Consider the following 16,148-nt stretch of genomic DNA (forward strand, 5'->3'; position numbering starts at 1 on the left):
TCAACTCCTTTAATGTTCCCTCAACTCCTTTAATGTTCCCTCAACTCCTTTAATGTTCCCTCAACTCCTTTAATGTTCCCTCAACTCCTTTAATGTTCCCTCAACTCCTTTAATGTTCCCTCGACTCCTTTAAGGTTCACTCAACTCCTTTAATGTTCCCTCAACTCCTTTAATGTTCCCTCAACTCCTTTAATGTTCCCTCAACTCCTTTAAGGTTCCCTCAACTCCTTTAAGGTTCCCTCGACTCCTTTAATGTTCTCTCAACTCCTTTAATGTTCCCTCAACTCCTTTAATGTTCCCTCAACTCCTTTAATGTTCCCTCAACTCCTTTAATGTTCCCTCAACTCCTTTAATGTTCCCTCAACTCCTTTAATGTTCCCTCAACTCCTTTAATGTTCCCTCAACTCCTTTAATGTTCCCTCTACTCCTTTAATGTTCCCTCGACTCCTTTAATGTTCCCTCGACTCCTTTAATGTTCCCTCGACTCCTTTAATGTTCCCTCGACTCCTTTAATGTTCCCTCAACTCCTTTAATGTTCCCTCAACTCCTTTAATGTTCCCTCAACTACTTTAACAAGGAAAACAAGAAGACCCTGCCTGCAGTGGCAACATTATAAAGGGTCAAGGGTCAAATCACCACCAAACCAAATGAAGGAAGCAATGTAGGCAATACTACTGTACATGTTGTTGCCATGTAACACAGTAGAATAAAATGGTATTAACTCATGAGCAAGAATGGTCAATGTCAATGCACACAAACGTGTTATGAGGACATGCACATAAAGACATTGACTTGAGAAAAGAGACCTGATCGTCATGTCGACTTCCATCTGAAAGGGAGGAAAGTAAAAGAGAAGAGAGGAGAGAGAGAGAGAAGAGAGAGAAGAGAGAGAAAGAGAAGAGAGGAGAGAGAAGAGAGGAAAGAGAGACAGACACAGAGAGACAAAGAGAGGCAGAGTCATCAGCTTAGCAGTACAATTAAAATAACACAACTCCTTGAAGCTGATCCATTAGCAGTAAAAACTGCTGGGATGTGATGGTACAGTAGTGATGCTGGGAGGGTGATGATACAGTAGTGGTGCTGGGAGGGTGATGGTACAGTAGTGATCCTAGGAGGGTGATGGTACAGTAGTGATGCTGGGATGTGATGGTACAGTAGTGATGCTGGGATGTGATGGTACAGTAGTGATGCTGGGAGGATGATGGTACAGTAGTGATGCTGGGAGGGTGATGGTACAGTAGTGATCCTGGGAGGGTGATGGTACAGTAGTGATGCTGGGATGTGATGGTACAGTAGTGATGCTGGGAGGGTGATGGTACAGTAGTGATGCTGGGAGGGTGATGGTACAGTAGTGATGCTGGGAGGGTGATGGTACAGTATTGATGCTGGGAGGGTGATGGTACAGTAGTGATGCTGGGAGGGTGATGGTACAGTAGTGATGCTGGGAGGGTGGTGGTACAGCAGTGATGCTGGGATGGTGATGGTACAGTAGTGATGCTGGGAGGGTGATGGTACAGTGGTGATGCTGGGAGGGTGATGGTACAGTAGTGATGCTGGGAGGGTGATGGTACAGTAGTGTTGCTGGGAGGGTGGTGGTACAGTAGTGATGCTGGGAGGGTGATGGTACAGTAGTGGTGCTGGGAGGGTGATGGTACAGTAGTGATGCTGGGAGGGTGATGGTACAGTAGTGATAATGGGAGGGTGATGGTACAGTAGTGATGCGGGGAGGGTGATGGTACAGTAGTGGTGCTGGGAGGGTGATGGTACAGTAGTGATGCTGGGAGGGTGATGGTACAGTAGTGGTAATGGGAGGGTGATGGTACAGTAGTGGTGCTGGGAGGGTGATGGTACAGTACTGATAATGGGAGGGTGATGGTACAGTAGTGATCCTGGGAGGGTGATGGTACAGTAGTGATGCTGGGATGTGATGGTACAGTAGTGATGCTGGGAGGGTGATGGTGCAGTAGTGATGCTGGGAGGGTGATGGTACAGTAGTGATGCTGGGAGGGTGATGGTACAGCAGTGATGCTGGGAGGGTGATGGTACAGCCGTGATGCTGGAAGGGTGATGGTACAGTAGTGATGCTGGGGGGTGATGGTACAGTAGTGATGCTGGGAGGGTGATGGTACAGTAGTGATGCTGGGGGGGTGGGGGGGTGGTACAGGTGTGATGCTGGGATGTGATGGTACAGTGGTGATGCTGGGGGGTGATGGTACAGTAGTGATGCTGGGAGGGTGATGGTACAGTAGTGATGCTTGGGAGGTGATGGTACAGTAGTGATGCTGGGAGGGTGATGGTACAGCAGTGATGCTGGGAGGGTGATGGTACATCAGTGATGCTGGGAGGGTGATGGTACAGTAGTGGTGCTGGGAGGGTGATGGTACAGTAGTGATGCTGGGATGGTGATGGTACAGCAGTGATGCTGGGATGTGATGGTACAGTTGTGATGCTGGGGAGGTGATGGTACAGTAGTGATGCTGGGAGGGCGATGGTACAGTGAGACTGAGACAGGGACAGATAGGAACTGAGCTCATTAATAATTCATCATGAGAACGACTCCTACTATTTCCCTTCTTCTTCCTCTTTAATGCCAGACATACTTCCAGAGGAGATACAGCAGTTCATGCTTTTAATCCAGCATATGGACATACTGTCATGGCAGCTCCTAGAATAGCAGGTGATGCATTTCTCCAAATGGGGCTTATAACTACAGGATCAGCAAAGAGCCAAATCTCTATTATATACCTTTCATCGGCCATTCTATCTGATTTAATGCCATGTATGTTACGATAAAGAAAATTCTGTATACCCACCCGTCAAATATAATAGTATGTGATATACTGTAAGTGACATGGAAGTGAACGGAAGCTCAATTTCATGTTTGTTATGAGACAGAAATAATTCACACTGAAGAAGATTAGTTCTGGTGATGAACAAAGCATAAGCCTTTTTAAAACTACTTGCGCCTCCGCTGACAAAGATGTCTACGGGGTACAAAATCGACTCAAAAACAAAAAAAATTGTATTTAAAAAAAATAAAATAAAAAGGTTAATACAGCCCCAAAATGTTTTGCATGTCAGCAGTCAATTGGAATTTCAAGAAGCAACGTGTAAATGGCCACATCGTCATCATGATATGGCCAGTGATATATTGAAAACTTGACTGCTGACATGGAAAACATTTTGGGACTGTATCAACAGTAGGAGTATTTTTTTTTTTTTTAAAGCAAAATATTGTTTTTGAGTGGTATTGTCCTTTAAGGGATGTTATTGTACCCCAGAGAGGAAAGATAATAAGAGCTTTGATTAATCAAAGGTAGTCTGAGGTTTCTTTGGAAGTGTCGATTTTCACAAAAACAATAGAACAAATAGTATGGTGCAGAGAAACAACCCAGAAAACAGCTCTAGACTCTTACGTGAGATGAGAAACAACCCAGAAGACAGTTCTAGACTCTTACGTGAAATGAGAAACAGTCATAAACGACTGATATTTCAACAATGAGAAGAGGCTTTACTGCAGCTGCACATAATAGACTCTCAAACAGAACAAATGCAGACTGTAACTCATGATCTGAAGAGACAAAACAAAGTACAAGTGAAGGAAGATGAGATGTCAGAAGACAAAATAAAGAAAACAGTAGGAGATAGTTGAACTTTGTGCAACAACGTAGAGCACGGAGACGGAACAAAATGACAAGGTAGATGTGAGAGAATAGAAGGAAAAAGAGTTATTCATGCTAATAAATAAATAACCAGATGATGAACATGTGCTCTTGTTCCAGACAGTGCTTTACGAGTAACAGTACGACGGATGGTAGGTGATAGCTACCTGGGATGAGGTTGTCCTCCTTGAAGGTGGACATGGTCATGCTGGTGAGCTGGTGCCGCGTCTCCCTCTTCTCCCGCAGGATCTGCTGGAAGGTTCTCAGGCACTTCAGCCTCCGCACCTCCCTCTGGCTTATCTCCAGGGTGTGATCCTCTGCTCTCTCTGCCTTTCCCGCTGCATCTCTTGCTGCCTCGCCTTCTGGGGCTGCAGACGTATCTGGGACTTCTGGGTCTTCTGTGTCTGGCTGTGGCAGCGACAGGGGTGGGGGTTCGTCTCCCTGCTCCTCCTGGGGTGCAGGCTCCTCAGCCGAGAAGGAGACTGAGAGGGACTCTACAGTGGTGCATTGCGATAGAGAGATGTTCCGAGTGGGGGTGTGTGTTGGGCCCTGAGGCAGAGGAGAGTCTCCTTTTTCTTCTGCCTCTGCATTGGGTGGGGAGAACATAGGCTCTGGGCCAAGTGAAGCAAAGTCTAGACCTGTTTGGGAAACGGCCTGTCCGGAGTAAGGAAGGAGAGAAGGTCCGTAAGGGTCATCCTGAGCCTGTTGGAAGCCGTCGCTGACCTCCTCTGGCAGGGTTTCACCTGGGCAGGGGTTTGAGGGAGCAGAGGAGAGGACACAGGTCTGGGTTAGTCTCTCTGTGTCGTCCAAGGCCCCTGGGTCCAACCCATCCTCTTTTGACGTTTGAGACATATCTGCGTGGGGTAGGTTTGTTTGAGACTCCACCAAAAAGCTTGTGGGCTCAGTCTCATCTCCAGGACTCTTGTCAGTTCCGGGTCCTTCCAACTTGCGTAGTGCCTCCCGCAGGGCGGAGCTGAAGTCCAGCACGACTCGCCCGATCCGCTTCACGTTAAAACCAACGTTTTGGATCTCTGCGCTGTTAGGGCGCGGGAGGTGCCCTGGCATAACTCCTTCATCTGTACTGACCAATGGCATGTCTGTTTCAGCCACAGTGGGGTGTCTCAGTAAGGAGTTCACAGCCCAGGTACAGGTCACCTCTGTAAACTCTTCAGTCATGTCGTGCTCATGGCCAGAATAGTTCTCCGGGTAACTATCTACTTGGCAGTCAGTTGTGTAGCTGAGATCTGTGGGGGGAGCTGTGTAGCCATAGCTCTCCACTTCTTCAGTATGTCCTTCCACTGGGTGGTAACCAGAGCTCTGGGGAAATGAGCAATCAGCAGCACCCTCGTATCCCAGGCTGGGGTACTCTGAGTGGGTGTCTGTAGGAACTTGAGTCCCATGCTGTTGTTGCAGCCTCCGTCTATGGCAGCGCCACTCCTCGCGACTGGAAGTGCTGGCGGGGGAGTTGTAGTGTAGTCCAGAGGAGTGGAGAGAGTGGAGGTCGGAGCTTCCTGTGGAGGACTGGCCCAGGGTACCAGTACTATACCCTTCTGAGCCCCCATACCGATCCCAGCTCCCTGTCCCCTCCAAACAGGCAGGCCCCTCTCCTTCCTGCTCTTCCAGACTCCTCTGTCTGGAATAACATTGTTCTTCACACCATATAGTCTTCCCAGTCCCACCATGTTGTCGGCCACCACCACCCCAGCTCTCCACCCCACCACCGCTACTACCACCTCTAGCACCACCACGCCCTGCACCGTGGCTGGATGAGGGTCTCTCAAGGTCGGACTCTGAATTGATGCTGTGTCCCGAGGACAGGGAGCTGGTGCTGGGGAAGTCCTCGTCGTCCTGCCGTTCCAGGAAGCCACAGCTCAGTTTCCTGACCATGGTGGGCTCTGGGAGGCTGTGTTTCAACAGCTCATCATCCTCCTGCTGCTGGCCGTCAGGCTCCACTAATTCGGTGCCTGGCGAGACTGTGGTAGACTTCTCTTCTGACGTTGGCAAGTGGAATTCCACTGGCGTCCCGTGGATGCTGTGGCGTTGGCTGAAGACGGACGGTCGGCAGACATTGGAATCTGAAGGCACCATCTGCCTACCTAAACTGCCGTAAGCACCGACAGGCCTCTGGTGAGGGGTGAAGGAGGATCCGTCACTGCCTCCTGCTGCCCCAGACCAAGCCTCATCTCCTGGATTGCCACTAGCCTTGTTTCCTGAGCGAATGCCCTCTATCTCCAGGAGCACAGCATCCACACAGGAAGACACCTCCTCTACAGAGCCACGCACGGATGAAAGGTAATCTCGCAGGTCCGAGATCTCCTCCTGGATTTTGTTGATCCCTCTCAGCTCTTTCAGAATGTGCTCGATGATGGCACTAGACTCCTCTTCCTCCTCTTCCTCCTCCTCCTCCTCCTCGTCTTCTCCTTCCTCATCCTCCTCCAGCAGAGTATCGTGCCGTATTCTGTTGAAGTTGTAATCCACATAGTCACCCATAGAAACAGGTCTCTTTTGATCCGCATGGGTCCGACCGAAGTCAGCCTTCCCTCCTGCTGCCCCTGCCACTGCGGCAAACCTTGAGCTGTTCCTGTTTGGGCTAATCCGATTCTGGTGTCGGGCTTCTCTTCTCTGTTCTGGAATGGTCCGGATACCTGCCGGGATTATCCATTTCTGGTGTTTGGGTGTTCGTCTCTTTTCCGGGACAGTTCTAATCCCCTCTGGGATACTCAATTTCTGCTTCCCTGGAGATTGGCTGCTGCTGTTGTGCTGCAGAGTACAAGGGATCCTGACACAGCCCTCTCTGTTCAGCTCCACCTCCCCAATGCAGGAAGCTCCAGACACCCCTCCATGTGACTTACAGTTGGGGATCCTCGAGGAGCAAACTTCCTCTCTGGGCCCACACCTCGCAAAAATATTTGTGGCCTCCTTTCTCTTCTCCTGTCCCTCTCCTCCCCCCTCCTCCTCGATCCCAGCATAGTAAAGGTCTGGGGGGGGTAGTTCCTGGCCGGATCCTTGGAGCAGGCGGTGGATCTTCTCGCGAATGACAAGCGCTACCCTGGGGTTGGGGGCCCTCTTTTTGCGAATCCGTTCCTTGCTGTCCCCTTTGGGTGCAACGGCTGTTCCGTGTTGTCCATTGAAGCGGTTCTTGGAGAACATCTTCCCAGGACGGAGGCAGAGGCCCCTAGCCTTAGTTATCCGCCCACATCGTTGCTGGAATCACATCAATAGAAGAGGCCGGTATCTAAGAGAGAACAGATTCATGGGTAGCTGCACCTACCAGGACCTTTAGTTCATGGCTGTAAAGACACAAAATCAAGAAACAACACATCTTTACTTCAACAATGTGATTATTAGATAATATTAAAACCTATGACGAATAGCACAGGAAAGCCATGTGACTCCAGTCATTTATCTGTACACATTTCCTCTCCTTTCCCATCGAAGCAACAGTGGAAGAGGCATAATATATCATCGGAACTGAAAACCAACCGCTCGTTTAGTTCCAACGAAGCGGAAAAGACAAGAACAGGAGGAAGTTGTAATCCATAGCACACTAGATAAAGGCTGCATGAATACGTTCTATGTATAGCAGATGTGTTCCGTTCACAGAGTTCCGTTCTCTCCATTAATGGAAATGATTATTCACAGGAGCAATTGGGCTCAAGTACCGAGCTCTTGGGATTCTAATTAAGTAAGTGCCGCACCTAATTCTTAGAAACTCCTCTGTTAGTAATTCATTATATTGCTATTCTGCCATTCAATTCCTAAAGGCCCATTCTGAAAAGGATCGAGCAGAGGTCACTTAAATTTTGTGACGAGGGCGGCATTGGTTTGGCCATGGAATTGGAATTAATTTATCTGAGTAGCTAATTGAATTTCAGAATGTAATTGGAAAAAGGTAGAAGAAGATTTCATAATATTATTTTTATTATTAATATTATGAAATGTTATATTCTACTATTAAATGCCATCCTGGAACTACTGTATCTGGCAATATGAGAAATATGACACAACCAACATGGAGTCAACGGAATGTGGAATCTGATGAAGTGCGTTCTTTGTTCTGTGTTCCGTGTTCCGTGTTCCGTGTTCCTACGTGTCTTCTACTCAATCCTCCCCCAGGATCCCTCTCACAAATATGAGAGGAGAAGTTATATCTTCCCTCTGTTCAGTTGAAGCCTGTCTTCCCCTGGGCCTTAATGGCCTTTTAATTGCCTTGACTACTGTAGTAATTGCAAATCCTGTAACTAGGCAGGTCCTTCACAAGCTAGGTAAGCTCCTTCGACTGACACAGATGAAAACACGCACGCTACATATCCAACGTTCCTCGGATTAACTGTATTGGATGCAACACAGGACACAACTTTAAACTGTCATAGACACGATTACCAACGTTCTCACACCTTCTCTAAGGGACAGAGAGAAATCAGGAGCGAGCACTTTTGAAATGGTCTTAAATGAAAGGTTTTGATGTGTGCCACTGTAAAGCCTTAGAGTTGAGCACCTCTGTGTGCTGCCATGTTTAATGCCCATCTCTGACTGGTTTATTGTCTGGGCTTATTATTGAAGTCCCACTTGGTAAACACGCTATTCAAACTCAATCAGCTGACCATCCAAAGTCAGGACACACACATTCAGTGTGTGTGTGTGTGTGTGTGTGTGTGTGTGTGTGTGTGTGTGTGTGTGTGTGTGTGTGTGTGTGTGTGTGTGTGTGTGTGTGTGTGTGTGTGTGTGTGTGTGTGTGTGTGTGTGTGTGTGATCTACAGCAGTGGGAGTCAAAGGTTACGTTTTTGCAGCCGCTTTTCTGGGTAACAATTACGTACCTTTCTGTGATTGTTTTCATTAAAATGTTTTTTTTTTTAATTGCTTCTTAGCAAAGATACATTTCTGCAGCAAAATGTTGGTAGGACTGTCTGGGAGTGGTCTGAGTGGGGAGGGGAAAACTGACAACTAGCTGTTATTGGCAGAGAGGTTTGGAACACTCGTTCTTATTGGTCTATTAACTAATTTACCACATGATGATGTCACCATGGAAGGCCAAGAGCACCATCCCACCAATACAGTATTTTCAAACAGCTCTTAAAAAAAGGGAGTTATCATCATTTTCACAATTTCACAGTATTTTTCCAACCTCATAGCGCGGAAATATATATAAAACACAGAAAAAAATCAAGTTTGTGACTGCACTGGGCCTTTAAGTTAAGCTGCACCCTGAGGTTATCTGTTCCACCAGGGAATAGGGAAGGAAGTGCCCTTTGGGAGACACACTGAACTAAACTTTACCTGCTGCCTGCTGAGTGGATATACATTTGCTGCAAAACCAGCGAGTGTTAAAACCAGGAAACGCCCTGAAGCAAACACTGGATCTACCAATGACGTGTTAATAATACACATGTTTTTTTTACACTCAAGTTTTCAAATTGGCCAAAGACTTCTGTCAAGATTCACACTTGCTTACTCCACCTAACTGACCAGATAAGGAAAGAGGTGGATGGGGGAAAGTTCTGAGGAATGGTCGTGTTAGATCTTCAAAAAGCATTCGACACAGTAGATTATGACATCCTGCTCTTTAAACTATGAGTCCTGGGTTTTAACAAGTTAACCATAGAGTGGCTCAGAGAATACCTCACGGGCCGTGATCAAATGGTGGATGTGAACGGGTCGCTATCGGAACACAGAACCTTTCTTTGGCTCCTCCTCTTCCTGTTGTACATCAATGACTTGAATGTAGCCTTTTCATGGGACATTTTTCCTTTATGCTGATAATTCTGCACTTCTTTTGTCCCACAAGGATTAGGCAGTGATTGAAAAAAAATGCAGAACTTCAAAATGGTAGTAAATGGTTGTCCGATAATAAGCTGTCACTTCACCTGGGGGAAAACTGAGTCAGTCTGGTTTGGACCCAAGAACAAATTAGGGAGATCCCCTGCCTTTAATGTCACGGTGGGGGACACAGTGGTTACTGCCAAAGACATTGTGAACTACACTCTTAGAATTAGTTGTGACTCGAGGAGCCCTGGCGACCATTGCTAGTTGCTAGTCAATGTTTCATATTTGCACCTTTGGTTAGTTGGGTTACTTTACTTGCTTTGGCAATTTAAACATAAGTTTCCCATGCCAATAAAGCCCCTTAAATTGAATTGAAATAAACTTATGTTTAAATTGCCAAAGCAAGTGAAGTAGATAAGAAGCAAAAGTGAAAAAAACTATACAAACGAACAGTAAATATTACATTTGAAATGTCATATTATGTCTACATACAGTTTTGTAAAGAATTGCAAATAGTTATAGTACAAAAGGGAAAATAAATAAACATAAATATGGGTTGTATTTACAGTGGTGTTTGTTCTTCACTGGTTGCCCTTATCTTGTGGCAACAGGTCACAAATCTTGCTTCTGTGATGGTGCACTGTGGTATTTCACCCAATAGATTCGGGAGAGAGAGAGAGAGAGAGAGAGAGAGAGAGAGAGAGAGAGAGAGAGAGAGAGAGAGAGAGAGAGAGAGAGAGAGAGAGAGAGAGAGAGAGAGAGAGAGAGAGAGAGAGAGAGAGAATATAATGGAGGGAGATGAGAGAGAGAGCATAAGAGTGAAAGAGAGAGAGAGAGAGAGAGAGAGAGAGAGAGGGAGAGAGAGAATGTGAGTGAGAAAGAAAAAGAGAGTGATGCTTGTGTCTTTTTCACAGACAGGTCTGTCTAACGCACCTGTGTCCAACTCCTTCCACAGAAGGCCGAGTGTCTGTGGGTTTTCGCTCCACCCTTGTACTTGATTGATGAATTAAGGTCACAAATTAGTAAGGAACTCCCCTCACCTGGTTGTCTAGCTCTTAATTGAAAGGAAAAACCAAACACCCACAGACACGCCGTGAAATTAGTTTGACACCCCTGGTAACGGCATGGTAGAGACTGATGGACGCCAACAATGTGTGGTCTCTAAACATAAATATATCAGGGATGAACACTCCTCTGGACGCCATGGCAACACAGTGCCAGGTCCCCGTGGCCGAGAGACAGAGCTTCAGCTAACTAAAGAACGAGAAGCGGGGGAGGAGAGGAGGAGGAGAGGAGAAAGATGGGATCACAGCACAGCTGTGGTGGGAGGACGAGTTCAGTGACTCCAGCTGTCACAGCTGCCATTAACGAGAGAGAGAGACAGAGAGACAGAAAAAGAGAGAGACAGAGAGGGAGAAACAAAGAGAGAGAGACAGAGAGAGGGAGAAACAGAGAGAGATAGACAGAGAGAGGGAGAAACAGAGAGAGAGAGTACAGGTGAGAGTGAGGAAATTAGAGATTAAGAGAGAGGAAGACAAGGGAGAGAGCGAAGAGAGAAGCATAGCAATTGAGTGAAAGACAAATATAGGTGGAGAAGAAGAAAATGAAAAGACAAGAATAATGAGAGAGAGGAAGGAGGGTAAAGACTAGCAGAATGAGAGAGAGAGGAAGGAGGGTAAAGACTAGCAGAATGAGAGAGAGAGGAAGGAGGGTAAAGACCAGCAGAATGAGAGAGAGAGGAAGGAGGGTAAAGACTAGCAGAATGAGAGAGAGAGGACGGAGGGTAAAGACTAGCAGAATGAGAGAGAGAGGAAGGAGGGTAAAGACTAGCAGAATGAGAGAGAGAGGAAGGAGGATAAAGACTAGCAGAATGAGAGAGAGGAAGGAGGGTAAAGACTAGCAGAATGAGAGAGAGAGGAAGGAGGGTAAAGACTAGCAGAATGAGATAGAGAGGAAGGAGGGTAAAGACTAGCAGAATGAGAGAGAGGAAGGAGGGTAAAGACCAGCAGAATGAGAGAGAGAGAGGAAGGAGGGTAAAGACTAGCAGAATGAGAGAGAGGAAGGAGGGTAAAGACTAGCAGAATGAGAGAGAGAGGAAGGAGGGTAAAGACCAGCAGAATGAGAGAGAGAGGACGGAGGGTAAAGACAGGCAGAATGAGAGAGAGAGGACGGAGGGTAAAGACTAGCAGAATGAGAGAGAGGACGGAGGGTAAAGACAGGCAGAATGAGAGAGAGAGGACGGAGGGTAAAGACTAGCAGAATGAGAGAGAGGACGGAGGGTAAAGACAGGCAGAATGAGAGAGAGAGGACGGAGGGTAAAGACCAGCAGAATGAGAGAGAGAGGAAGGAGGGTAAAGACCAGCAGAATGAGAGAGAGAGGAAGGAGGGTAAAGACTAGCAGAATGAGAGAGAGAGCAAAGAAGAAAAAAAGAGAAAGTACAACAGACAGTTATCAGCTGAACGCCAGTCCCCCCCAGGAGACAGTTATCAGCTGAATACCAGTCCCCCCCAGGAGACAGTTATCAGCTGAATACCAGTCCCCCCCAGGAGACAGTTATCAGCTGAATACCAGTCCCTATAGGAGACAGTTATCAGCTGAATACCAGTCCCCCCCAGGAGACAGTTATCAGCTGAATACCAGTCCCCCCCAGGAGACAGTTATCAGCTGAATACCAGTCCCCTCCAGGAGACAGTTATCAGCTGAATACCAGTCCCCCCCAGGAGACAGTTATCAGCTGAATACCAGTCCCCCCCAGGAGACAGTTATCAGCTGAATACCAGTCCCTATAGGAGACAGTTATCAGCTGAATACCAGTCCCTATAGGAGACAGTTATCAGCTGAATACCAGTCCCTCTAGGAGACAGTTATCAGCTGAATACCAGTCCCTATAGGAGACAGTTATCAGCTGAACGCCAGTCCCCCCCAGGAGACAGTTATCAGCTGAATACCAGTCCCTATAGGAGACAGTTATCAGCTGAATACCAGTCCCTATAGGAGACAGTTATCAGCTGAATACCAGTCCCTATAGGAGACAGTTATCAGCTGAATACCAGTCCCTCTAGGAGACAGTTATCAGCTGAATACCAGTCCCTATAGGAGACAGTTATCAGCTGAATACCAGTCCCTATAGGAGACAGTTATCAGCTGAATACCAGTCCCTATAGGAGACAGTTATCAGCTGAATACCAGTCCCTATAGGAGACAGTTATCAGCTGAATACCAGTCCCTATAGGAGACAGTTATCAGCTGAATACCAGTCCCTCTAGGAGACAATTATCAGCTGAATACCAGTCCCTATAGGAGACAGTTATCAGCTGAATACCAGTCCCTATAGGAGACAGTTATCAGCTGAATACCAGTCCCTATAGGAGACAGTTATCAGCTGAATACCAGTCCCTCCAGGATTCCACGATTGCAATTTTTTTTATAGCAAAATCACAATTTCCCCCAGTATATGTGAGTGTTGCAAATTTGACCAATCACTGCACTACTCCACATAAAGCAGTTATATCATTGCAATAGTATTGCATACAACTAACCCATCACCACTGTACAAAAAGAGGGCTTATAATTTCAACCAATCAACGCACATTCACCGCATCATTTTGACAGGCACTTCATCCGGGTGGACTGAGCTACAGAAAGGGGGAGGAGTGGCCATATACAGTAGGTAAAATCTATTTTCATGGCGTCCCAATCTTTAATTAAAAAAGTGAACTTCTGTTCATTGCTGTTCATAGACTACAGCTCAGTGTTCAACACTATAGTGCCCTCCAAGCTAAGGTCACTGGGACTGAACACCTTCCTCTGCAACTGGATCCTGGACTTCCTGACGGGCCGCTTCCAGGTGGTGCGGGTAGGCAACAACACATCCGTCATGCTGACCCTCAACACGGGGGTCCCTCAGGGGTGCGTACTTAGTCCCCTCCTGTACTCCCTGTTCACCCACTACTTTGTGGCCGTGCACGACTCAAACGCCATCATTGTCGATGACAAGACGGTGGTGGGCCTGATCATCAATGACCATGAGACAGCCTAATGGGAGGCGGTCAGAGACCTGGCAGTGTGGTGCCAGGACAACAACCACTCCCTTAACGTCAGCATCTATTCCCCAGTGCTTCTGTCCAGTTAAGACATTAGCATTTACATGACGCACACTTACGAACAGAAGCACACAGGCCTGCACGCTCGCATGTACACACAGCAATAAAACTGACATACAGTACCAGTCAAAAGTTTGGATACAACTACTCATTCCAGGGTTTTTCTTTATTTTTACTATTTTCTACATTGTAGAATAATAGTGAAGACATCAAAGCAATGAAATAACACATATGGAATTATGTAGTAACCAAAAAAGTGTTAAATATTTTTTAAATATATTTTAGATTTTAGATTCTTCAAAGTAGCCACCCTTTGCCTTGATGACAGCGTTGCACAATAAAGAAAAAACATGGAATGAGTAGGTGTGTACAAGTAAGCTAAGTACAACCGCGTTTGCCACCACGAAACTGTGTTTGTGATATTAAACGGATTGCATTGCAATGTAAAGTATTTCCAGTTAAAGTCACTTTACTTATTAAGAGAGCTGGAGAGTAACAAGCAGAGAGCTTCGTCGGCTTCATTCAATAGAGGGGAGAGTAGGGTGGATGGGGAGAGGGAGGGGGTAGTTGTAGTGTGTATGTAATCACTCTACCAAACAAATCATATAAGTGGGCTCCCCTCCACCGTTCCACCCCTCCCTTCATCCTTTCATCCCTTTCGCCTCCTCTCCTCTCCTCCCTGACAGCATACTACCGTTCCCTGAGTATTCTGTTCCATGTTTGGCAGCCTGCGACCGCTAGCTAACGGCACCAGCGCGATGCTAATCAGTTTATCATCTATTTGCCATCCAGAGACGTCCAATCATCTTTCTGGTCCCAATGTAGCCCCCTGTTCCATTCAGGAGGATGTAATCCTGCTCTCCCATTAGGAGAGGATAACGAACACCAAGGTCGACCTCAAAACTCTCTTTTCCATGATTAAAAACAGTGAAAGGAAGCAAGGCGTTTTGACGGCTAGCTGGTAGCTGAGAGAAGAGAGAAGCCTCCTGGTGGTCAAAGAAGGTAGTGCCTTCAGCTGTATACCTACTCCTTAAAGACTTCCGCATGCTTCAGTTCATTTGGTGACTAGCCGAACTAGGCTAGGTGAACCGAACAAGTGTGCTCGCATACTCCATTAAAATAATTTGATTGAAAAAAAATGTAAAAGCGTCAAGTGTCTTCACTGACATTTTCAAACTGAGTCTGTACTACCTACATATTTCAAGCAGACCACCATAGTCCCTGTACCCAAGAAAGCAAAGGTAGCCTGCCTAAATGATAACTGCTCCGTAGCACTCACTTTGGTAGCTATGAAGTACTTTGAAAGGCTAGTCATGGCTCACATCAACACCATCATCCCGGAAACCCTAGACCCACTCCAATTCGCATACAGCCCCAACAGATGCACATATGACGCAATCTCAATCGCACTCCACACTGTCCTTTCCCACCTGGACAAAAGGATCACCTACGTGAGAATTCTGTTCATTGACTACAGCTCAGCGTTCAACACCATAGTGCCCTCAAAGCTTATCACTAAGCTAAGGACTCTGGGACTAAACACCTCCCTCTGCAACTGGATCCTGGACTTCCTGATGGGCTACCACCAGGTGGTAAGGGTAGGCAACAACACATCTGCCACGCTGATCCTCAACACGGGGGCTCCTCAAGGATGCGTGCTTAGTCCCCTCCTGTACTCCCTGTTCACCCACGACGTCATGGCCAAGCATGACTCCAACACCATCATTAGGTTTACTGACGACACAAGAAAGGTAGGCTTGATCACCGACAGCGATGAAACAGCCTATAGGGAGGAGATCAGAGACCTGGCAGTGTGGTGCCAGGATAACAACCTCACCCTCAACGTGAGCAAGACAAAGGAGCTGATCATGGACTACAGGAAAAGGAGGGCCGAACACTCCCCATTCACATCGACTGGGCTCTAGTGGAGCGGGTCGAGAGCTGCAAGTTCCTTGGTGTCCACATCACCAAAAGACTATCATGGTCCAAACACACCAAGATAATCGTGAAGAGGGCACAACAACAACTTTTCACCCTTAGGAGACTGAAAAGATTTGGCATGGTCCCCAGATCTTCAAAAAGTTTTACAGCTGCACCATCGAGAGCATCCTGACAAGCTGCATCATTTACATTTTACATTTAAGTCATTTAGCAGACGCTCTTATCCAGAGCGACTTCACTGCTTGGTATGGCACCTGCTCGGCAAACGACCGTAAGGCACAACAGAGGGTAGTGCGTACAGTCCAGTAAATCACTGGGGCCAAGCTTCCTGCCATCCAGGCCCTACACTACAGTTCAAAAGTTTGGGGTCACTTAGAAATGTCCTTGTTTTTGAAGGAAAAACACTTTTTCTGTCCATTAAAATAACATCAAATTGATCAGAAATACAGTTTAGACATTGTTAATGTTTTAAATGACTTTTGTAGCTGGAAACGGCATATTTTTTATAGAATATCTACATAGGCGTATAGAGGCCCATTATCAGCAACAATCACTCCTGTGTTCCAATGGCACGTTGTGTTAGCTAATCCAAGTTTATCATTTTAAAAGGCTAATTGATCATTAGAAAACCCTTTTGCAATTATGTTAGCAAGGCTGAAAACTGTTGTGCTCATTAAA

The 16,148-nt window shown here is 46.7% G+C and overlaps 1 protein-coding gene across 1 annotated transcript in view; it reads right to left on the reverse strand.

Annotated features, from left to right (window-relative positions):
• The window catches only part of LOC139577281 (protein unc-13 homolog B-like), a 103,949-nt gene that overhangs the window by 80,525 nt on the left and 7,276 nt on the right, over positions 1–16,148 (reverse strand). Inside the window, exons 2-3 of the mRNA XM_071404284.1 lie at positions 3,830–6,897; positions 807–829 (exon numbers count right to left, since the gene is read on the reverse strand). Coding sequence (XP_071260385.1) covers positions 807–829; positions 3,830–6,812 — 3,006 coding nt within the window. The 5' untranslated portion in view covers positions 6,813–6,897. The remainder of the gene's footprint in view (positions 1–806; positions 830–3,829; positions 6,898–16,148) is intronic.

This window comes from Salvelinus alpinus, chromosome 5 (genome assembly GCF_045679555.1).
Source record: "Salvelinus alpinus chromosome 5, SLU_Salpinus.1, whole genome shotgun sequence".
Classification (NCBI taxonomy): Eukaryota; Metazoa; Chordata; class Actinopteri; order Salmoniformes; family Salmonidae; genus Salvelinus; species Salvelinus alpinus.